The 25,508-nt window shown below is 41.5% G+C and overlaps 1 protein-coding gene across 2 annotated transcripts in view; it reads right to left on the reverse strand.

The window, feature by feature from the left end:
* vps37d (VPS37D subunit of ESCRT-I) overlaps window positions 1-25,508 on the reverse strand; it is a 48,792-nt gene continuing 23,284 nt past the window's right edge. For both annotated transcript variants that reach the window (XM_085175887.1, XM_085175886.1), the window contains exons 3-4: window positions 17,671-17,753; window positions 1-7,294 (exon numbers count right to left, since the gene is read on the reverse strand). In XM_085175887.1, coding sequence (XP_085032013.1) covers window positions 6,758-7,294; window positions 17,671-17,753 — 620 coding nt within the window. In that variant the 3' untranslated portion in view covers window positions 1-6,757. The remainder of the gene's footprint in view (window positions 7,295-17,670; window positions 17,754-25,508) is intronic.

Below are 25,508 nucleotides of genomic sequence, written 5' to 3' on the forward strand. Positions count from 1 at the left end.
AATGTTTTTCCTGTTTCCTCTGTGCAGCTCTGAGGTAAACTTGACTTCTCCTGTGTGCTTGTAACCTACTTAACTTTCTGTGAACAACTCAAAGTACTCACTTCCAACTGTAAGAAAGAGTCTGGATTTCAAGTTTCCGCATCCATGCAAGAAACTTCTGTTTAACATAACGTTGAAACGTCACAGCTCCATCCATCACGCCGGGGACTGAAACGTTTCCATCTTTGACAAGCTGCTGCGACTTGAAAGCTACCAGAGAGGCTGGAAAATAGAAAATTGTGTCTTTAGATCGTTCAGCTCAATTATTTTGGGTTGGAAAGTAGCCGTCACAGCAAATTAAACCCATGTGGTGTGCTGCACAAAACCTGCTCTGGAGATTTTACGAAGCAAGCTCGGACTCAAATGACAAAACGTATTTACAGAAATGGCACAGCTTTTCTCCCAGACTCGGGACTTTTAATGGCATGTTGCCCTTTCACATGAATGTAATGATTCACTATCTGAATCATCATCTGTTTCCCTGCTGTGGGAGTTGACATGCTTTGTTGTGTATTCCCACAGTTTAAATATGAGGCTTCTGCTGTCATTTTATTTTGAAAAGTAAAAGACCCTCAGAAATCACTCAAAGAAAGAAGTTTTTTAAAGCCCACTCTTATTGTTTCTTCTCAGCAAGGTGACATTTACAGCTTTCAGCTCTTTGAGTGCTTCTGACAGCCACGTGGATCCAGTCACACATACTGTACTGTACCATAAGCTGACGCAGGCATGTAAATGACTCAACTTGGATATTATTAGCTCATCTTCACTCACTGTGGCGCTGATCAGCTTTGACGTCACTCATAATCATCTGATGCGGGCGCCTGCAGCCACAGCTCCTCCACCGCGGATGCTGCGATGCAAATCATCTGAAATGTTTTGAGGCCGTTTGGCACATAATTTAAATTATAAAGAGACATTCATTTATCTGTTTTATTACTCTTCTTTTTTGTTGTTTTTTTATTTGGGAAAGGCTGCTGGGATGAGTCCGAGTTAGAAAAGAGACACACAATAACCAAACAAACAAAAAGCACGGGCTCAGAAACAAGAAACAAGCACTTTACATCGTTTTTGAGGATTCTCCAAACACATTAAGCAGCCAGTCTTACACAAATCATCAGCATGAATAAAATCCCAGTGAATTTGGAGGGTTGAGGGGATTCAGACAGAGAGGGGGAGAAAAAAAAGGGGGGGGGGGGTCTCTAAGCCTCTGAAGCCCCAGAATCTTACTGCAACTATGGGATGTGCTTGGAGGTGATTTGGTATCGTTGCTCTGGTTATGGATAAGGGGGGGGGGTAAAGCAGTGGTTCTCAAACTTTTTATGGCATGCCCATCTTCAAAACGCCCACGGCCCCATGTCACAAGCTACAGCGGACAACTTCAAATGTTGAGTTTTTCACCCTTTAAAAGTGAAAAATATTAATTGTTGGTGTTTTCTATTATGTAATTTGTCAGTAGAATCACACTGGGGGAAAAAATTAAAGGTGAAAGCCGACAGAAATGTAAAAAAAACAAAAAACAAACCAAAAAACGTAAAAGTTTGTATTCTGAAACAACAGAAAACGTGAAAAACTGCAATTAGAAACAAAAATAAGACCCCCCCCCCAACAAACAGATACAATATTTAAAAATTATAATGTGTGTCCAGAAACTCAAGTAGAAATCTGAACATCAGAACAAACTCTATACTACTATACTTCTATTTTCTCTACAAAAATCTTCCTGATTTAGTTTCATCCCATACGTCCCCTCTGGACATCCACGCCCCACAGCTTGAGAACCACTGCCGTAGAAAGGGGCAACATGAGGTCCATGGCTTCAAGCTCGGCGTCACCTTGGGTCCATCTGTGCTACAGCTCAACAAGCAGCACCACTTTGCCCCGCCCCCCCAAAAAAGACCCTGAGTGGACACACAACTGCATGTTTGTTGAAGCCAGCGCCCAGTTACATCAGCAGTTTATACTCAGATGTTTTTCAAATGTTAATTTTCTGTAAATGTTGCAGCTAAAGGAACATTTCAACAATTCAGGCTTTTTCCATATTTTTAGTTCTGCAGGAAAAACAGCAGAGAGGGATTAAACCATCTCCTTTATACTGATCATAGAGACATTTGATTAATATCTCACCTCGAAACGAAAGCATATCAGCATATTAAAAGTTTCTAATTATTAAGGAATTTGTGATTTATTATTTTTATTTTTGCACATTAACAGGATACTTTATCATTTAAGTTGGTGTGGCCCAAGGCATGAAGTCACATGTGGAAAAAAAATAAAAGTAATGGAAAGACGAGGTGAGATTCATCCAATCAACAATCAAAACAGAATCCTGGTGGGTCCATCTTTTAAATACTTATGTTTTTCTGTTTTCAGATCGTTCTGGATGTTTGAACACCTGAACACAGACTTTAAAATAAAAATCTGAGTTATTCCCACGATTTTTATCTTTCAATAACAACAACAACAACAAAATAAGACCCGTGAACACGTGAGGTTAAAACAGAGTGACTGCTCGTGTTTTTCTCCGACTTCTCGTCTGTTGTATTTACTTTATTGTTTTCCCAACAATAAATAAAAACACAAACAGCATAAAAAACAAACAAACACAAACACAGACACGTAGAAACAACAAACAGACACACATTAGTTCATAAAAGGCAAACATTAAAATGAAAAGGCGGGTTCATTTAGATCAGATGTAATGCACCATCTGCAAGTTGCCTTTTAATAGCAGGAATACAAAAGCAAACCTTTTAAACCATTTAAAAAAAAAACTAAGATCTCAGGATACAAAAGGTGTTTGCACTCTTGAAGCAATGACCGGTATTTTTTACCCAGACATTTTGAGTCTAATGGTGTGTTCAGAGTAAGTGCAAAGCGAGGTTTTGCCTCATGAATGAAGTCACTTTAGCATGTTTTATTATTTTTCTATGTGGACAATGTGGCCACTAGCAGCAAGCAAGACAACTACTTTTATCCAGACTGCAGCAGATACAGATCCCTCCCTTTTTTCTGTCTATATATAAAAGAGAATCTCCAGCTGCTTACAAACGATTCGATTTTCCTCCTTTTCTGATCACTTGTGGCATCAGGAGAACACATGAGAGGGGAGGGGTCGAACGAATAGGGTTAAAATTTGCTTTAATGGACAGCGTTTAAGATTACGGTCCTCATCTTTGAGGGTTAAAGTACCGCAGAACTGACGCTGGCTCACTTGTTTACACTTTCGCCATCATAAAGATCTGCTAAGTTTTAAGGGGCCTTCAAACAGGAAGGGCTGCTTGCAAGAGTGCGGTCCAGGCTCCGGTTGCATGTACCACCTCCTCATGTCAACCAACAGTATCCTTTACTCTTATTGGTACATGCTTCAATTTGCCTTGACTGCAAAGCCTAGAAAAGTTTTAATCTGGTATCTCTAAGTTTAAGTGGCTTTCTATGATTTCTGGTCGCAGTGACGTTGCTGCTAGTCGCTTCCTGGGTGGACGCCCCTCGAGAACCAGCGGGCAAATCCTGTTGTACAGCAAGGGTGGCAACGCTTACACATCTAATTGATTAATCGCTCGCATGCCCGTTACAAACATACAAGAACGTATTTTCGCCTCTCTGAGCGCTACAGGGTGCAAACTTTGCTTTGCGTTTACCCCAAACACACCACAACCTTCCTGCTTCTCTGTAGTGAGATAAAACCGTTTTCAGATCTCAGGAGTCGACTTTTTTGAACTGAATGCTAGCGGACAGACATGATGTGCAAAAAAACAAAAAATAATGTAAAAGATGTAAAAAACAAAAACAAAAAACAAAACACACAACCTTTAACCCTCAAGCAACCAAGCTCTTAACTACATGGGAACACATTTTGTACGGCTCTGTCCAAGTTTGTGGGGTTTTCTTGACCTGTGATGAAAATTTCTAATAATTAATTAATAATTATGGTTTTAAATCACTTTTATCCACTTAAAAAAATGCAAGTCACTAGTAGTAGCCACAATGTGGAGATTAAAAGTGAAAAATTCTAACAAATAACATTAAAAAACAAAACTCTACATCATCTTTGCAGCACCAGTTCCAATAAAGAACAATGAAAAGTTGCAGAAGTAGATGGACGAACCCGTTTTCCCACACATGTATAAAAACACAGCACTCGGTCACTTGAAGGTTAAAGAACTCAGAGCCTTGGAATCCATTCACACTTCTAGTGCAAAGTGTATATAACGACTCTTCCCAAACAGTGACACGCTTCATGTAACTGGGCGCCGGGCTGTAAAAAGGCATTTTCATGTACTTCGTCAGGCTTTAGTAAGCGCGTACTTTTGAGTTATTCATCAGCGAAATGTATGTTGAAGAGCAGAGTCATTACAACTACAATGCAAAGCTTTTCCCTCCTTTAAATGATGCAAAATGGCGTGATGAGAAAATGAAGAAGGAAACCTCCTCTCATTTTACTGAGGGCTCGCATTCTCATAGAGATCAAGTCTGCCTCACTCTGCAGCTCAGTTTGACGGAGAGAGAGGAAAAAAAACAAAACAACAACAACAAAAATGAAAACAGCGGGCTGCTTTGAAAAGGAGAAGCAGCTCTTCATTTAGCATGGTAAACAAGAAGCTTTGAAGTCAGCCATTTAAAATAGGATTTACATGAATAAATAAATCGCTCACTGATGTGAGGCAGAAGGCTTTGGGTAATCGTCTGCGATTCTAACACACATGACACTGCAAATAACACTGCGAGGTTCAAGTCTGGGAATTATTAATAAATACCACCTGCTCTGGTCTGCGCCGCGCCTTTGCTCAAACTTTGCTCGGCGGTCGCGAAGAATGAAAGTCGCTTTATTCGATGAGGCGACAGATGACGAGAGTTTATATTAAACGCCACTTTATTGATGTCATCGTTCACGTCGGTGACAGAGCGTCTCCGGCTGTCCTCGGCTGTACAAATTAACGACGACATACTCGTCCGTCTCCCCCGGCTTGTAGATGTGCTTCGCAACTCTGTGCTTCACCTCGATCTCTTTGAAATATATTAAAATAACAGTTAAAACTCTCGCTAGGGACGGGGTTCGATAGCGTTTCAAGTGTCAGATCTCCAGTAACGAAAAGCTGCTGTTTTAGTGGCAGCTTGATTAAATAAACATGAGCCGAGCAGCATAAAGTATGAAATATTAATTAAATGTATGTGACACATTTAATTAAAAGCTGCGGGCTACTGTACTTCACCAGCGACTCTAAAACGCTCGGGGTGATTTAACGAGGCAAATAACAGCACCGACTCCACGCTGGCGCGTTGCAGAGGTGAGAGAACGGCCTGTCGTATAAATATGTTTGTTTATGAGGGAAATTCACGAGTGGCCCGGATCACTGGGGATAAAAACACCCATCTGAGCTGAACTTGAACAAGTTTGGCAGGTAAATACGAGACTATAACAACATGACGCTAACACAGCTTTCATGAAACTGGACTGGACTGGACTGTGTAGTTTTACTGGTGTTGTTTGCAAGTTTCAGCCCGAAGCAGAGTTTAAAATATCGAATATCACACTTTAACTGGTGCCCGTGTTCTTCCTGCAGGTCTCTATCCATGATCGCCCTCTGCTCTGCTGCTGGCTCTGTTTTTCAGACATTTCTTTTACAGAAAGTTGAAAAGACGACATAATTTGCAGGCCAAGCAGGACGTTCACGTCGCCGCATGTGGCTCAACAACCAAAAAAGCCAGAAAAATAAGATTTGAAACAGAGAAAAGCTCATGTTTTATTGAGCACCATAATCTTAGGCTATAAAAGATTTAACACCACACTATCACTGCTAAAGCTCGCTGGGTGTTTGGTGCCCTTCCACAGAATCCACAAGTGGACTATTTACTGGCATCTTTTATGTTGTGGAACAAAACGAAGAAAAAGTGTAAAGCTCACGTAAAACACGGGCTTTAATTTGAGCTACGAAGAACCGGATGTGCAAACTCATTTCCAGGTTTGAGACTCGTTCCTGTGGCTGTGAAGGGGAGAAGCACCTATCATCCACCTTTCTAACACAGCTGTGTTGATGGCAGTGTTAATTTTTATAATTGTTTCAGGCTCTCCGATTTCAATCTAGCGATTTCTTGCAAACTTTTGCAGTTGCTCAAGTGACTTGGGTAGATCTCCAAGTTGTCAGGGCCTGTGAAAATTGTTATCCCAGCAGGTGGGAGAAAAACAAATATACCACCTAACACGCTTAAAAAAAACCCAGAAAACAAATTATTGTTAGTTTTTTCTTTAAAACAGAGTTAGGCTACTTATATCTCACAGGGTTAGAAAGTTTGGCACAAAAAAAATCAAAGTACGAGAAGTTTTGGATAAGAACCTGAAAATGTTTGAGTGTGAAGCTAAAACTTTGAACAAACGCCGAAGTTTTCATTTCAGCCCCCATCAAATCAAGTTTTCCTCCAGCTGAATCTGCAGCCGGCTCCTCTTTCTGCTTTTGTTGTTCTTTAATAAAAAAGGCTTAATGAGAGATTTGTTTACCAGCTATCACAGCCCATCCCAGTCCCCCTGCCTCGCTCCCTCTGCTCGCCTTCCCTCGATGTGTTACGTTTGAGTGTCATGGATGGAGAACAGAAACGGACGTCTGCAGCGCTGCCCGTCTCTCGATCAGTCTTTGCTTACATGATTGTGACAGCCACCGTTTGCTTCCAACGTCTCGGAAGACCTCTCGGCTTTTCATCCTCCCCTTGCTCCTCCTCCTCCGGCTTATCGGTACGGCGGTTCGGGCTGTTGAGGGTTCGGCCTGTAAAGCTGCTGCACTCGCACGGGCCGCCCGTTAGCCGGCCAGCCTCCCGATAGCTGTCCGATAACCCTGAGGCCCACCGCGTGGCCGTGTCCTGGAAGTGGGGCGCTGGGGCTGAGGATGTGGGTCTGTCCCAGCTGGGGCTCAGCGGTGGGGGCGCTACTTTGAAGGCATGGCGCCGAGGCGGGCGGGGAAACAGGGTAATGAGGGAGTAGAATGGCAGGCGTGAGGCCATAGCGCACTTGGAACACTCTAAGAGGTCCCTGCGCTAAAAAGCCGTTCGGCCGCTGAGGCTCCTGCAGCTTTTCCGAGTCCTTTACCTCCGGGGCTTTGCACTCCTCCGCTCTCTTGGTTTTCCCCTGCTGCTTCCTGGCCTGAGCGAGATCTTGCATCTTCTCTGCCTGAGCCCTGCGGACGTGATACGTCTTCCTGGAGCTTTGGAAGGAGTCCAAGAACTCGTCCAGGCTTACGTTTCCCCCCATGAACTTCTCCAGGAGCTCCTGTGAAGCAGGGTAGACAAATAAAGCGGCATCAGCAGACAGGACGTCACACTAAGCAGAGCGGGACTCGTTCAAACAAGCTCAATCTGATCAGGGATGTTTACCGGTGAACTTTGTCTGACTCAATATTTCACTGCAACTAAATTTAATACTACTACACATGTCCTTCTGGCAAATCTTCAAAGACTGTGTGTGTGTGTGTGTTCTCAGCACCATACAAGCATCGTCTGGCTGAACCGAGCACTGACAATAGAAGTTTTATTTATGGAGTAATCACTGAATTAATCACAGTCAGGTTTTTTTGTTTTGTTTTTTTTACACATACCGGAAACCAAAACTCAGATTTATTCCACAATACTTACGTAGCTTCCTTAGAGTTCACCAAATTAAGTTTAAAACTTGACGATTAAAAGCAAGCTTACCCACTTCTTTACAAGCCCGGAGTTACTCCCGTTTGGTTTCCACACACCCACACACCCACACACACACACACACACACACACACACACAATTAACTGACTCAAATCTTTGCTAAAATTGACACTTCCTCCTTTCAAGTTGTTGAGCTCATTCTGCTGTGCAGCTGACAGTGTTTGATGTGCAAACTGAAAGCGTGCGCACACAATCCACTGTCAAACCACGCTCGGTTGTTTGTAGGTGTTTATTGTCTCCTGAGAGCACAAAAAAAGAAAAGAAAAGAAATCACACAAAGCAGACGCCACTGTCTAAGAAAAGCTAGAGAAAATGTTCGACTTTCGTGAGTGTAATCTAGGACATAATACGTTTTTCAGGTGCTTAAAGACGTTCAGATACCTCTGGTACGCCGTCCTGCTCCGTGCAGCTTTGAGCATTTAAAGTTGATGTAAATACGGATACTGTACATTTGTTAGACTTCTCTGTCACACATGCATTTTCAAAGAAGCGGTATAAAGGTGGGGGTCATTTTCATGGTCATATATACAAATAATCAGGTTCTAAATGGGATTTTAATTAAACATGTGCATGGCAAAAGCTACAAATGAGCAGTGAGGAGTGTGATCAGATGATAGTGAAGATCAGTGTGAAACTAGAGTTAATCTAACTCACAGCTTAGTGAGGACTGAACAGCGAACTTTTTTAAAATCTTGGCATATTAAAGAAATAGATTCTGTTTTCAGGGACTGATTACTAATTTTTGGCTACATGTCTTTATTCTTTGACTCTACTAGAGCGGCTCGGTATGATCCAAAGATCAAAATAATCCTTGTGTATCTTACACAGCTCCTCATAAATCCCCTGTTTTCTTTTAATTGGCTTTAAAACTGTGAACTAATTAACAAACAAACAAACAAAAACAACAAAAAAAACCCTGGAATTAAATAATAATAGAAATCGTCACATCTGAAGATCTGAATCTGGTAAATGTTTCGCTGTTTTTGCTTGAAAACTAAATTTGTTAATAAATTTGTTGCCAGATTTCTCTGTCAGGTGGCTGATGGATATTTTCAGGTCTAAATGTGTCCTCTGATGTCCCCTATAACCTGATTTCTACCACTGACCTGGTTTCTGCCACATGTGTCAAAGCACAGAGTGATGCAGAGAGCACAGGGTGACTGAACTGGACATCAACCAGCAATAAAACCTTCAATAAAACCAGATTTTTGATTCAAAACCTGCAATCTTTATTATCAGGTATTTGCATGTTCTTCTTTATTTGCTGGTATGTTGTGCATTAAAAAAAAAAAAAAATTGGATTAAGAAAATAAAGTAGTACAATTATGTACTGCTGTGGTGGTCCTGGTGTTTATAGCCTTTAATTCCCAATTTAATTTTTGTTCGTATAATATATAAATTTTATCCTTAATACTGTGATATATTTGTTGTCTAGTTCCTGTTTTATTTGTTGGTTTTGTCATACTTTAATGTTAGATATTTGTCTATCGGTTAATTTTATTTTGAAGGCTCTTTTTCTTGTCTCATATTGTCTTTACGTCCTGCTTTTGTTTCTTTCCCTCCTTTATCGATATCCTGGTTTTTCCTAAATGGTTTGCATTAACCTCCTAGGACCTGGCGTCCACATATGCAGACATCACATTTTGGGTTGTCTAGACCAAAATACAAAGTTTTGCTCTACAAGGGCCTGATATCCACCTACGAGGTCATTATACAGCCACTGTTCTATCAAAATTTAAAACAAATGTCCTCATATGTGGATCAAATTTTTCTGAGAAACAAAAATCAGGTTAAAAAAAAAAAGAAGAAAAAAAAAAAGGTAATTCTTTTTTTTACATTCATCAGCTCCTAATCAGCCAAAATAGCAAAGAGACATTAAAACCCCACGCCATGAAAGAGTTCGGGTCTTAGGAGGTTAAGAATGGAAAGAAGTGGAGTCACCAGTGAACTGATGGACAGATGAGGCTGATGTTATTCTAATTAACTCTAACTTTAAACTTTTCAAGATTTAAATGTTCAATTTTAAAGTGACCTGAATCATTTTATACATTTTTAATTTTAAAATTGCTTCCCACCATGAATTTGTCACGAATCTACTTCCAACAGCTCTTCATATTCTGTTTTTAAAGTTAAGATGAAAAAAAAAAAAAAAAAAAAAAGTTAACATGAACTGACCCACTGTGGAAATATCGTATTCTTCAACAGTACATTTAATTTTATTTCAATTTCATTTTTGATCACTATATTGTCATGCTCTGTAGTACGCCATGGCTGACAGGCTTAAAGTAGCAGAATAAAGCAGATTTATTCACAAAATCCTTGTCTCGTCTTTAACCCCCCCCCCCAAAAAAAAGAAACAAAAAAAAATCTTTTTAATAATAATAAATAAAACTGAAGGTACTTTGGAGCAAATTGTGTATTATAATACATTAATATCATTTTAGTAATAAAATAGTATTTTTGAATGATGTGCATCAGGGTTTTCTATGCTTTGTTCATTTTATTTTTTTTTAACTTTTAAGTTTTTTGAGGACTTAAACCCCTACACTTCTGTGAGTACTTTGTTAAGAAATGTACTGTGTAATTAAAGTTTATTTTTATTATTGCTATTTGACTGGATAAAAGTGAAGACAGTAAGGGATTTTTTAATCATTATGATCATAAAACAGCATAGGTTTTGATTTTATTCTAACTTGCCACTTGCAATCACTGTATTAAAATGTTTTGCTGCTAGAGATGCAGCATTTACTGCTGCAGAAGTCTTCACTTTTAGTGTCTCTGCACAAAATATTTGAAATAGAAGATGTAAAAGCAGAAAGAAACTGAAGCATGGAGGCAACGTTTAAAGAAATATTCCTGTATGAAATATAACTGGGTCATAATTGACCCCCAGTTGGTGATTTGAGTTGCCAGAGCAGCTTGGTCACGTGAGGGTTAAAAATGGGTCATAAACACTGTTTTTAATTTATTATTTTCACAGTAATTTTCTCAGTGGGTCAGAAGAGTTTGATACACAGGCGCATGAATTTGTGACAGGGAGGGGTTAAATCACAAAAACAGCTGTTGAAGCGGATGTTTACTCCTGCAGAGTGCCCTCCATTAACAGTCACTGTCATGTGACTGGTGGATTTTTGGGTTTATTACGTTTCCTCCCGCTGTGTCTTCCCCCCACTGCGACTTGTGAGAGGTTCTCCATCTGGCGTGGACACCGTGAAACAAACAGAGCCACGGACCCGGGAATACATTGGCCTTTCTGACAATAAACAACAGCTGCTACAGGCAGAGTGCTTTTAATTTCATCCGGAGTGAGCAAACTATACGTGACATTTTAGTTTAATGTTCATACTGAGCAGCACACGTCCAGAAACCAAAGTCAGGACAGGAAGAAGAGCCACGACTTTGACTAACACGCAAGTAAAACATCATGTATGAGCTGCACACTTATCTATAATAAAGCCTGGCATCTTTCCTGGTGTTCCCAGCTTCTTAACCGTTGAACACTAACAGCAGGTGATTTCTAACCACATGAACAGCTTCCATGGCCACAGTTATATAAAATCAAGCACCTAGCCTTACAGATTGCTTCTACAAAGATTTGTGAAAGAATGGTTCGTTCTTAGGAGCTCAGTGAATTCAAGCGTGCTATCGTGCTAGGATGCTACCTGTGCGACAAGTCCAGTCATAAAATTTATTCGCTAGTGAATATTCCACAGTCACATGTTAGTGTGTTTATAACAAAGTCAAAGCGATTGGAAATGACAGCAACTTAGCCACGAGGTGGTAGGCCATGTAAAAGTCGGAGGATCAGTGGATGCTCAGGCACATAGCGCACAGAGGTCGCTGACTTTGTGCAGAACCGTTATCTACAGACCTCCAAACTTCACGAGGCCTTCAGATTAGCTCAAAAACAGAACGTAGAGAGATTCATGTAGAGAAGCACATCGCAACTGGACTCTAGAGCAGCGGAGATGCGTTCTCTAGAAAGACAAATTGTACTTCTCTGTCTGGCAGTCTGATGCACGAGTCTGGGTTTGACGGTTGGGTTTCAGGAGTTGGGCCTGGAACCTTAGATCCAATGAAAAGAACGCATGCGTCCAACTTAGTGGGAACAATTTGAGGATGGCCGCTTACTGTTCCCACCTGACTGTGCAGCAATGCACAAAGCAAGGTCCACAAAGACATGGTTGAGGAAGTTTGCCGTGGAACACCTTGACTGGCCTGCACGGAGTCCTGACCTCAACCCAACAGAACACCTCTAGGACGAATTAGAGGGAAGACTGTGAGCCAGGCCTTCTAGTCCAACATCAGTGTCTGATCTTACAAATATTCTCAAACACACTCCTGAAGAAGCCTCTCGGATGAGAGGTGAAACGTCTTCAAGTAACTTAAAGAAGTCCAGACGCTTTTCTTTGCAAGCTCCTTTGACCACACTCCTAAACTTTGCACAAAGCCTTTCCAGAAGTGTTGAAGCCATCATAGTTGCAAAGGGTGGTCGACATCATAGACGTGCAAAGGCAGACAAGGCTTGTATACATTTTTATGTGAATTTTGTTTAGTCTTCTTTAGAGCACCTGTCGGACCCCCAACATAGCTGAGCCAGCGCTTCTCCCTTCCTTGCTCTTACTTTTCTCAGGTGCGACTAACTTGCTGCCGTTTGTTTTATATGAAAGTGACAATCACATATTCTTAATGGTCTCAGCCCAGTAGTTTGCACCTTCACGAAGGTGCCTCTTGTTTGTGGCACACATTCAATCCAACATCTGTACCTGTTACAGGAATTATGGTTTGTTTTTTAAGTACAGTTGGTGTGGTAAGACATGGAAACCTACAAACATTTGCCACTAGTAGTCATTGGGCCAATGATAAGGGTTAGCTGGAATTCAAATCCTACAAATTTGCTCACTTTTCTCCAAGCCATCTCTTTTTTCCTGTCTAAAATGTTTGCCACACTTGAGTTTTAGTTTAATGTAATAACCTTGGTGCCACATCTCCTTATATAATGCACAGTTTTTGGTTGTTATCATGTATTAGTCTTTATAACAGCACAATACTGCTTAGGTAAGTTTTATTTCTCATTTGTTTTAGTAAAAAATAATAACCTTGGTCTGTATGACAAAGACTAAACATGACAAGAACCAATGTTTCCCTCTGGGCTTTTGTCTGACAGCTTTTACACTTTACCAGCAGGCCTTTGGGAAAATGGAGCTGTGAACTAGCGTTGTCAACTTGAAAGAAAAATCCCAAACCAGTGTGTGCTGTGTTCCCTCAACTCAGCAAGTAAAACAAGGTTAGGTCGGAGGCTGACAGGTGATTTAATCTATGCGAGCGTGGAAGCCAAGCACATGTTTGGGTTTTGTTTCCTTCATCAGATATCCATCTTCATGTCGGTACCTGACGAGGAATCTTCCCTATATGGAAGAATGTTTGACTTAAGGCGACAAAATAAGAAGATGATGCTGTGCAGAGTCTTCGAGGGCTGGGATCCGTTTGTCATGGTGGCCAAGAAAGAAAAAAAAAAGCTTTGAGAAGTTTTAAGGCCACAGAGAGACTAGTGTGAATTAATCTGAGAGATGATGTTGGAAAACAGCTGTATCTGATGTCAGCTCTCCTGATGAATGACCATGAAAATCAAGATGGCTTCCCACTGAACCGGCCGCTCTGTGAGGGCTTAATCTGAAATGAGATCCACACAGATAGCCGTGGAGACATAAAACAGCTTCATCTGTATGGATTCGAGCCCAGTAAACTGTACAGCTTTTATTCAACGCCGACTTGAATATTTTTACAAATTCTTTCATGTGTTGCCAAATATTTTAAAATCCCGTCAGCTGAAGCTGTTCTGAGGCTGTTTGTAAAGCAGCAGACCGGGATGTTTACCAATGTGTCTGCTCTCAGGTGTGCTTTCTCATTCCGTGAGGCTGCTTGGTTTGTGCTGGGTGTTGCTTAATCAATCAGTGAGCAGCCGATCAAATGACTGAGTCGTGCTAGTATTGATTGCAGCCACACGAGATGGGGGAGGGAGGCGTGCTGGGCGGATCAATCTGAGCCGGGTGCAGAAGTGTGGGTTTGAAGGTGGGGATGAGACTCCCTCGGAGTCCTGATTGAGGCCAGAGGAGCGTGCAGGATTTAAACAGGGCCGCTGTGTTATCGTGGCACGTTGTGTATGTGCTGCACACCGCCATGACAAAGATAAATGTCAAAACATCGCTGCTGATGCTTTATTCCAGCAAAGGCCTTCCTCCAGTCTACTTATAAGTGTTTTATGTTTACACAGAGCACACTCTGGATACTCCAAGCACTCATAGTTTATACAGGATTGAGCAAATGTTTAGGCGCTACAAGTAAGATCTTTAAAAGAAAAGACCAATACCAGTCATATAATCAAAGATTTGGTCATTAATTTCACACTAAGTGAAGGGAAAAGGAAAAACAAGCCTCCAACTAAACAGCAACCAGAAGAGCTGGAAAACATTTTTTTTTTTTATCAGTTTGACTGTTTGGTGAAATAAGATGAGAATCCAAATACACTGCTCAAAAAAATTAAGGAACACTTTGAAAACGTCACATCGCAATTTAAAAAAAACAAAACACGCTGATATCTACACTGATACGTACTCGATAATGTATTAGGAAGGAAAGGATGCCATATTGTTTGATGGACATGACTGATTAAAAAGTGTTCCTTTAAGTTTCTTTGAGCAGTGCATATGAAGTTGTTGAAAAGCCTTCCACACTGACAGGAGCCAGCTGACGTGTTTTGGGCATGTCGTACCAAGAGGAACCCCGGGGTAAACCCGGGATAAACTGGAGAGATTATGTCTCTTGGCTGGTTTGGGAATACCTCCGAAGTGCTGGAGGAAGAGGTCTGGGCATTTCTGCTGGGACTGCTGCCCACACAGCCCAGACCCAGATATGAATCAGAAAATGCACGCATGGCTGGTTTTATGGTGTATTACTGTATTAGAATAAATTTCTATAATGCATGAGATTATCACTGGTATACCAGTGCAGCTGGTAACTCATAGCTCAAACTAATCTTTATTTACCTCATACTGTACTTTGATGCAGCTTCTCACTCTTTACCTACGTATTCAAGCTATATCCTCCATCTAAAATGAGCCGCTTTAGCTCTTTTCCTCTGCCTCTACGTGAACTGTCTGCTATTTCTTCCCCATTTGAATTATGTGCATAAAGCAGAAAAAGCCTGTCAGTTTAATTCCATTTGGGCTTTAAAAAATGACTGATGTGCTGTTGATAAACACTGCCTGTGAAAAATCCTCCACTAATCCACGATGAGCCGGCCAGGCAGGCGAGAGAAGTACGACTCCAAAAATCTACCCAGCACATGCACGGCACTGTCCACTGTTTAGTAATCATCTTAAATTGGACAGTCATGATGATGGGATGAGCTGAGCGTGCTCACTGGGCTGTGGATATTTGTCATGCCAGTGGATAATGAAATTACACAGTACAGGCCTACACGCAGGTATTATTTACTACAGTGATGAGCTCATCTTGATCATCCATTCACAGCCTGGTTTACTCCTGCAGAACAAATCAAAGGCACTGGCTAAATTATACTCTAGTGAACAATCAATTACAGACAGTTGTGGCTGTGGAGTCCTGAGCTGCTGTGATCAGACTGTCCAAAAACATTGTTGTCAGTCTCATTTCTGCTGCTCATGCAGGCGTGTGGTTTGTTTGGATGTGGCAAATCTTTTAAACTAAAGTTTTTACTTACACATTTTTATCAAGTTTAATTTACAAGACAGCCCATTTCTCCTTTTAAAGTCAACAGGCAGCTGTTTGGGATCACCCCACCAACACAGTGAATTTAGAGTTATTTGGAAATTATTTACATTTTAGTGAGTCATAGGATTTGGCCACGCAGAGTGAGGAATTAAGTAGGAACAAGCATCAACTTTTTGGCAATTAAGGAGATTGATCCCTTATGTTTGGAACAGACGTACACTCACTGGTCACTTCCTTTAGGTACATCTCTTCATTGCTCATGCAAATATCTAATCAGCCAATAACATGGCGACCTGCTGAAGTTTAAACTGAACATCAGAAAGGTTATTGGTGATTGGCTGATTTACTGGGACTTTCTGTGTAGAGAAAGGCAACATGAACTCATGAACACTTGAGTAACTGCATCTCTGAATGCACAACATGTCAAAACTTGCAGATGGGTTACAGCAGCAGAAGACCACACGAGTGCCACTGCTGTCAGTGAAGAACAGAAAGCTGATGCTACAGTTCACACAGGCGCACTAGAGCTGGAGGAGACAGAACACTGGGGATATTTTATTGGCACACGTTCCGCCCTTCAGTATCAGTTGAGCATTGTTAAAAAACCACAGCCTACTCGAGTACTGCTGCTGCACATGTCCAACCTTTTATAACCACAGTGTACCCATCTTCCGATGGCTGCTTCCAGCAGGATAGCATGCCATGTGATAAAGCTCAGATCATCTCACATTTGTTTCTTAACACCATAATTAGTTCTCTGTAGTCAAATGGACTCCACGGTCACTAGAGCTCAATCCAATAGAGCAGCGGTCCCCAACCCCCGGGCCTCGGACCGGTACGTGAGTCGTTTGGTACCGGGCCGCGAGAGTTGAGGCTCAAGTGTGAAATGTATGGTTTTCAGGGTTTTTATCGGTTTTCAGCGTTATTTTGTTATCGTTTTTATCGTTAACCTGGTTTTCCTGGGTTATGAATAAATCTTTTTTTCGGTACCGGTACTAATTTTATTTTGTTGTATTTATCCGCGACACCTTAAAGGCCGGTCCGTGAAAATATTATCGGGCATAAACCAGTCCGTGGCGCAAAAAAGGTTGGGGACTGCTGCAATAGAGCACCTCTGGGATGTAGGGGAACAAGAGATTCACATCATGGATGTGCAGCTGACAAATCTGTACGATGCTATCGTGTCCATGTGGACCAAAATCTGAGAAATGTTACCAGCACCTTGTTGAATCTAAATTAAGGCAATTCTGAAGACAACACGTTACTATCACATGCTTCTTTTGAAGTGTTTGAGTTTTGGATGTTTTCTATTAGAATTTAGTGCCACCTCGATGTGGGTGGCCCAAAAGTCCTGTGATGTCATTTTTACGCGACACAAACAACACAACAAGGGTGGACATTGAGGTGATTGGAAAAGATGCTAAAGGTGTACCCAATAAAGTGGCCAGTGACCATACATGATAGGTTTAGGTGTATATTTGTGATGGACTGAGGTGAGACAGACCTGTACGTCTCCTGCAGACATGTCTGCTCTGTTTTCTTAATCCTTAACTTAAAAAAAGTCTCTGCAAATCTCCAGAAAGGGATCAAGACAACGCCTGTTCTGCAGTGGCATGGACTGCATATTCTAGTCAGTGTTTTCAATGACAGTCAGGTTAGGATAAACAAGAGGGTCAGGAGAAAGGTCTGGAAAGATGAAAACATTTTCTGTCTTTCCTTAATCGCTTTCTGAAGCCTCACATTAATCTTCACACTGATCTATGTTGAGCTAAATTCTGTCTTTTCTCATCTAGGATATGGTGCTTTTTCCCTTCTTTCTGCCTGCAGCTAAATGGATTTGAGCCCTGTCTTCAGAATTCAATGGTGCAAGGACACTTGGTAGTTATTGCAGAAAAATGGCAATTAACAGAGAGGCAGCAGTTTGAATGCAGTGCTGACTAAACACGTGTACGTGGGGGCATCGCTGCTGAGGCTGCTTTGGTGAAGTGGGTAGAGCTCACTGTATGTACAGCATGCCTCGTGGCTTTCGAGATCAGACTGTACAGAAGAGGGTGGGCTGTCAGCTAGACTAAAGGCTTTTGAGAAGCAGCCGCAAGAGTGCTGCCAACGTGATGAAAGACTGTTTGATTCTCTGCAAGAACAAGAGAAACCAGCTCAGTTTTCACAGCTTTAGCGCGTCTGTGTGTTTTTACCTCTGAATGCTCCTCTGCACGTGCCACCTCTTCTTGCAGGAGGTTCTGCGCCGTCTGCAGGCTGTGCTTCTGCACATGAGCCTCTGCAACGACAAAGAGAAACAACACGGATGCATGAAGATTACTTTAAAGGGAGCTGGAAAAGAAGAAAAAAAAAGATCCAGAAACCAAGAAACCGCAGTAGAGAAAATTATTTTTCCAAATCACAAAGAGCCTTTAGGGTATGTGCTGACGAGGAGACGCTGGTGATGGGGTGGGCGTTTTCTGGCTAGTAAAAAGGGAAAACAGCGGCTGTAAATATTCTACTTTGAGCTATTTTGGGAAACCGGTTGCAGTTTGGTTTGACCACGAGGTCAGGCTGATCCGGGGGCTCATTCTTGCCCTTCTCTCATTTTCTCATCTGCATTTTCTTAGTTAACATCACAATGAGCTCGCAGATGGGCAAAAATACCTGCATTTCTATCATATTGACAAGTACATAAATGATTTAAGTCTCTGTCAATATGATAAAAACAAATGCAGGAAACTCTTAAATAAAAAGATGAAGACAGCAGCTCACAGAATCGTAAGAACTGCATCACAAATAAATGCAAATGCCATCAAACAATTTAAACTGGCTCACATCAGCATCGCATCTAAGCGAGTAAGCGGCGACGTGATGGCTGACAAGATTATGTTTCGACATTTTAACGTGTCAGCAAACTGTCAGACGCTGATGAATGCTCAACACCCCTTTAATGTTAAAAATCTAATAATAACGCTCTAATTTAATGGTTTGACATCTGGAAAAATCTCAACAATGACAACGTCAGATGATCGGACAGGATGTAGGCTTAAATCACTAATATGGACTTCAAGGTGAAGCCGAGTGTCTAATGAACCACAGTGGTGCCACGCTCACGTCGTGCACGCGTTTGAAAGGCAGAGATGGGAAAAGACTACCATGTTTACAACCTTAAAAATGAAAGAGGACAGTGCTTTGATGACACAGCAGCACTGCGCAACAGTCATGCGAGTGAAACTATCACGAACACCAGACTGGTGGGTGGAAGGATGACGTCTGCTTCCTTTTTTCGGACAGAGAGCAAAGAGAGACAAGTTGCTCCTCAAGGGAAAGATTCATTATGCTCGCTGTTCTTCTGTACGGGTTAGGGTCACCTCTGCTGGCACTAGCCATCAGTTTGGTATTGTTCTGGGGGTTTGTCGACCGCTTGGATTTTTGTAACCTGGCACATACTGTCACGGTTCTGGGTCGGTTCGACCCAGCATTCTGTGTTTATTATATTTTGGTTTATTCTTGAATGATCGTTTTGTTACCTTTGTGATTTGCTGGTTATTATTTGAATTCTATGTTTCTGTTTATTCACGTTTAAGGATTTGTTCTTCGGTTGTGTCTCCCGTTTAGTTTAGTTCAGGTTCCATGTGTTATATTCTGTCTGTCTCTCGGTGTCGAGTCTGCGTCTTTGTGTAGTGATTTCTTGTTTCCTGTTTTATTGTGAAGGTCTGCGTCTCATGTGAGTGTGTTCAGATTACCTCCCTTGTCTCGTCTTGTTAATTACTCCCACCTGTGTGTAATCTACCTGTGTTTCTCTGAGTGTATTTAAGTCGTGTCTTCTGTCATTATAGTCGCTGCTCCTTCTTTGTGTTCTCCCTGCTGTCCGTCATCATTCTCCGCTGCTCATCCTCCTTCATGTTCATGTCCTGGTTTGTGTTCACTAGTTTAGTTGTTTTCAGTTTAGATAGCCTTCTGTTCCATTTGCTGTTTGCTCATTTTTGCTTTGTGTTTAATAAACCGCCCTCACACCTTTACAAGTGCCTGCGTTTGGATCCTCCTTTATTTCTTCCATGCAGCTCATCTCACTCGCCGTGACACATTGTGCTGCTGCCGCTGAATATACAAAAGGTACGGTTGGTTCAGTTTTTGCTGCCATATTAAATTAATCTATCAGCACAGAAGCTCTGATATTTATATTTAAAGATTATACAGCGGGAAACATTGCAACAGTTTGAAAACTCCATAATTCATAATCCATGCCCTAAGTGCTGGTATAAATGGTACACAGCTGTGATGACGTCACCGTTGACTTCCAAAGACCAGCATGGTGGTTATACTGGAGCCAGTAGTCTGCATATATTCAAGACCAAATGTACAACTGTTACATTTGGTTGGCATTACCATTTTTTTTTGTGCACATAAAAAACAAATAACAAAGTTATAAAGTTTAACAACCAGGATAAATGATGATTCTGTTCTTATTCTGTTCTGCTTGTTAAGATGATATCCATCCTGAACCACTGACAGAATAAAAGATGGATGTCAGTCACTCAGTGAAGTCCTGCGGCGCTTTTTCTGCATTTCCATTGGTGCTTTCACCTCACATCAAGTCAGAGGCGGCTCTGAGAGGCTCTCAGAGGCGGCTACCCAACTAATGGCCAAACATCTTGTGACCAACAAGCTACTTGCCAACCAGCACGCCCCCAGGATTCTTCCTTTCTGATTAAAGACTAAGAAACTCGTGAAGAAAGCTTTCCCCACTGACAGCAGTCTTTTTCCATCCAGATGACTGGTTCCTTGGCGGCCATTGAAAAATAAAATAAAAAATAAAATAAAATTGCAGCTTTACAGCGCTGTTTATGACTTGAACAAATGCCATGCATATCCACATTACAAACAGGAAACCAGAGAATCAGTACATCATCACAATCACCTTAAACGTTTCTCAGTTTGGAGTTCATAAAGCAGCATCTATTGCTTTGCTGAACTCCCCCAAAGACTCCTACACTCATTTCTTCTCTCTGTCCCAAAGGTTGACACTAAATCTGGAAAAACAGCTGCAGAATGAAATAAAACTGAAGGAACTGATCTCAATGAATTTCAGGTGATTTTAAGTGACTTGGATGTAGTTACTCCAGGCTTTTAATGTTTTGCATGAATGTTATCACCTTTGTTTCTGGAATAAAAACCATGATTAAAAATGAATAACTTACTAGGCAACACTGAAGGTCATAAATTTGATAGTTGCTGTATTTCATTTTTATTGCCTGTACTTAAGTGGTGTATAGATTTGAATGTGGACATACATCCTACTAATTTATAATATTTATGACTGTACTACTGTCCTTGTTGACCAGGACACTCTTGTAAAACATTCAAGTCTTTTTTCTTGGTTAACAAAAAACCTACTCATAAATCTCTCGGTGCCCCGTCTCTCTCTTTTAATGTCTCTTGTATTATTGAAGGGCTGCACAGTTGTGGTTTGTTTGCCTCGCGCTTCCAAAAACTACAACATATTGTGCACAGTGTTGTCCATAAAATCTTCTTATTTCCTCCAGTTTCCAACTTTTGGCTGGCAAAGTTCACATTTTCCTTCTGTGATGGACACTTATGAGCTAAAGTTACTCAGAGGTTAAAAGGAAATGTGCATGCAGACGCTTTAAAACCAGCTACTGGTTACTGATTGTAGTTTGTGCCAAATGATTTCCCCCTGCCTCTGAACAGCAGGGGTTGTGACACAGACGGAGGTAATTCAGGAATTTGGGAGTGTAGCTGCCAAAATCTGCATAAAACGACACTCCTCGCAGTCAAAACTCAACACACAGAACTGATACACTTATTTTTAGATTTGGCGCGACTCTCACTTGCCAGAGGATGTCATTATCTTTGAAGCCGATTGTGAATAAAACTCCTTAAATCTCCCGGAAATCAAAGAAAAAAAACGAGAGGCTCATAACTGTAACACTTGCCTCAGAATAATCATTTCTCTTTGGCATCAAAGCCGTCTGCATGTCTATGAGCCTAGTGTAAACAAGGACTGCAAACAGCTAATCTGCCACACTTCTAATGGTGCCAATTTGCCCAAATGAAAACAAAATGAGGTTCAGATCGCATCCCACAGACAAACTCCTCGTTTTATTTGAAGATGCCTTTAGTAATAAACACAAAAATGTCTAAAAACTCTCAAATTAGAGGTTTCCATTTGAGTTTTGATTTAATATAATTTGATTATGTAATTAAAAAAAGAGAAAGTATCCCTAGTGGTACACCCAACTGCCGGCCATCATCACAAACGGGTGAAGCATGCAAACATAAATAATCATGTAGTGCCGCTCTCTTGCAGCATGTGTTCACCTCCTGGGGATCACAGTCGGTCGTCACTGCGAACACAAACTGACCCAGCTGACTGCAAAGCGTCCTGTCCCTCCGAGAGACGATATGACAGCCACGCTAATCCCCCACCACACAAGTCAGACCGGGTTCAGTCGAAACCAAGGGGCAAATAAAGGTCACAGTAATAACTCCGAGCCCCGCGGGAAAATCCTACCGCCCATCTAGTAGTATGGGGTGGGGAGTAGACAATGAGTTCAAGGCCGTCGCTTCCCCCTCGCTTGCTCTTACTGAATGTCAGCACAGTCACGCAATCTTTAAATGCGATAATCATCGTTACTGGGATTCTGAAATGAAAAGCTTCATCAGAGCTAAGCTGCCACTATTAGCTGATTCCGGGTCTAAACACTCCCTGAGTTCCCAAAAGCAAACACATGGCGAGGCACTTCTGGTGGTTAGAAATGGTCCAAATGGGCACAGAGAGATGCCATCATATGGCAGGAAGACGACGCCGGAAACTTCAGGCCAAGAGGACGTCTGAGCCCATCGACAATGAGGTTAGTCAGCAACTGTTTTTCAGCATGTTTTTGGATTATTCACAGTGAAAAGATCCAGATTCTAAACCTAGTCGGCCCGAGAGCGACTATTTTCTTTCTAGGCTGAAGATGTCCTACTCATGAAGTACGCTTGAGTCTTAAACTGTTTGAACATCACCGGAGACACTTGGACCTGAAAACGGGGTCTTTACTCCATCGCTTAACAGACGGATACCACCGTCACTTCCGCATTAATAATCTATCACGCCACGCTACGTTCTAGTGCTCGCAAACATCCGCTCAGGTGTAGTGAAAAGCAGGCATTGCCCTGCTGCTGACCCCACGCTGGGGGTGCAATGAGAGGTGACAGCCAAGCAAACAAATGCTCTTAGAGCAGCTGTATGTGGCCTACATTCAGGAGCTGATGAGGGGGGCGGGAGTGGACCTGGAGGCTGCTGTCAGCTGTACTAACGAGTGAATGGTATCGGCGATGGAGTCGCACGTCGTGCCTGGGAGCTGATGTGAGACAATGAGGCACCGAAGCAGTCGCACTGTGACTGTTTCCCAAGCGTCCCTTTTTTTGTCCTCCTGTGGACGCTTCACACTAAAAGCAAACAGAATCCGTCTATCTACTATTCATCTTGTGTGATGCCGCAAACAATTTCCAGTAAAATTAAGTCCCTCCGAAATCGACATCATGCCATCTGTTAGTAGATGTCTCCAAATTTCTTCCAGCTAAAATGGCGATAAGGCAGAGATACGAATCATACCTCTGTCAGTGCACAGCTCAATTATGAAACGCCACTTTGCAGGAATTTCAGTGTCATCTGTGGATGCTGCTTCATCTGAGATAAATCAAACTGCTGAAAGGGACGTTTAGGAGTTCAGGCTGAAAGTGAAAATCATTTTACTCCTACTCCCACTCCCAAACCTGAAAGCAATTTAACATGTAAGAGCCCTAGAGGTCAGGCTGGTTAATAGAGGGAAGCGCAGAGGTGAAAATCTTCTTCCCAAAGCTAAAAAGAAAGGAGCAGTATGTTTAACTCAAAAATGTCGTCGTTTTAGCTTCTACTCTTCACTCATAACACCACGTGATGAGCATTTAGAGGAGTATAACTGAAGGCTGAATTCAGGTTACCGTAACATTTTTTGAGAAGTTACCAAGAACTCCCACGATGTCACTCTGTTTCTCCAGGCCCTAACTCTTTTTTACTGTTTCTATAAAAAAGTGGAGTTGAATCATTCGCACCCAGCTGCCTATAAACAGCAAGACTGTCCTTAACCGTGCTGTCAGGACAATCTATGGGAAAATCCAAGCTGATGGGCTTTTAAGACCCGACATGTAGCAAATGGAGATTGCAAATTTGTATCCATTTGCATCGCCTGGCATGGGTTCACCTCAGTACAGATGCTGTATGTAACCATGTGAATACATCAGTGTGTATTTGCTGTGACTGCTCTGCTATAGTAACTCTTAATCCTCTGTCTACTTCTACTTCTCTCATTTCCAGCTCCATATTTGAATTCTTGGATTCTACTAGATCATGTTTCAGAGTTCAAAATAATCCTCGTCTGTCTTATTCATGGACTTCAGTTCATCCTGTCTGAAACAAGCCATCTTGTTTGTTTTGGCACAAGAAGCCTGAAACGCGAATGGCTGATCCACAGGAAGGAAGCGGAGGTGGAAATACTCAAACGCAGGTGAGTTATGAGGGCGAGGCAGACAATCAAAGGAGGGAGCAGACAAAAGCAGGAAGTAAAAGACTCAAAAGACTTTAAATGATCTCCTTGAAGTTATTCGCGGTGCCTTTGATCAATTTAAAAACCCAACCCTCGTTTTTATCACTTTGTGTTTTGATTTCTTTACCTCAACACTGCAACTGTGCTCTACTGAAACTGTCACTGGAAACGTGAAGCTGCCTTTACCTTTTATACTTCAGCCAATATTTGCAAATTGAATTTCATTAAATTTTTTAATATGTCTGAAGGTGTAATAAGCACAATTTTTTTTTAAAATTATAATTTCCGGCCATTATTTTAACGTTCAGGCTTTGAAAAGGTTCACTTCTTTTATTTTTTCCTGCATGCTCGGTGGTAGTTCACACTTTGTGCAGCACACTGTGCTCCATCTGGAATTTAATGTTATGCAAATCAAGTTTTGCTTCCTAATTAGACTAAACACAGCAGAAAGTGAGATAAACCTTTAAACTAAACATTTCTTACTTAGCAGAGTCTCTAGTTGAACCGTAAACACAGTTCAGCAGGTCACCAAAACATTTTAAATCCTCCTCTGGAAACAGGCGAGTGAACAGAGGGCTGGGCTCACAGATGGACAGATGGACGGACCGGCATGACCTCGCTTTGGCGTTTTGCTGTTAAAGGGTCAGTTCACAAAGATCACACTTCCCCTCTTCTTCAAATGAAGAAATACACATTCAAGGCAGTTTTGGTTTCATTTATTAAGGAGATAGAATTTAAAATTTTTAATTTTTTCCTTGGGGTCATTTTCTGTGGTGTCAGGATTAAACTTCCTTCACTTCCACTGTATCGGAGAGGCGACTGAAATCTCAGTCTACTTATAGACAAAAAGGAATAAGCACACTTTTCACTAAGGATAAAACTAGTTGGTAATTAAAGCTGAAGAAAATTCATTTTTGCCAATGCTGAGTTATGATTACGATTTTTATTTTGCCCCCCAAAAAGATCACCTTTTTCAAAGATGTTCAAAATTTATCACGACTTCGTCTCTAACAGGAACTGGCATGGCAAGGATAACAGAAGTTTTGTGGGGTCATTTATAACATTAGCCTTTAATTTTCCATGTCTCCATGTCCATTGCGATATTCTGCAGTGAACCGAGGCTAACAGAGCTAAAGTCGGCAGCTTTACGGCTGCAGAGGCCTTGAGGCAGACACTTCGTGGCCCAAGTGAACAAAAACAGCAAAGCTGATGTTGGAATTTGTCTCGTTAACGCCATTATGCATAAAAATGATTGAAAACTACGATCATTACATGAAATAATTTCTGAATATGTGTGGGCAAGATAAATACAAACAAGAGCCTTTAAAATAAGGACTGTTGCTTGAGGGTTAATCGCTAACTGAGGACGCAATCAGTCATTAATTAAAATGCCTAAAAATATCTGATTCCAGTTCTAATTTTTATAATTTGTTCTTTTTCCGTTAAGCAAGTTAGAC

Source organism: Neolamprologus multifasciatus, chromosome 10, assembly GCF_963576455.1.
Source record: "Neolamprologus multifasciatus chromosome 10, fNeoMul1.2, whole genome shotgun sequence".
NCBI lineage: Eukaryota > Metazoa > Chordata > Actinopteri > Cichliformes > Cichlidae > Neolamprologus > Neolamprologus multifasciatus.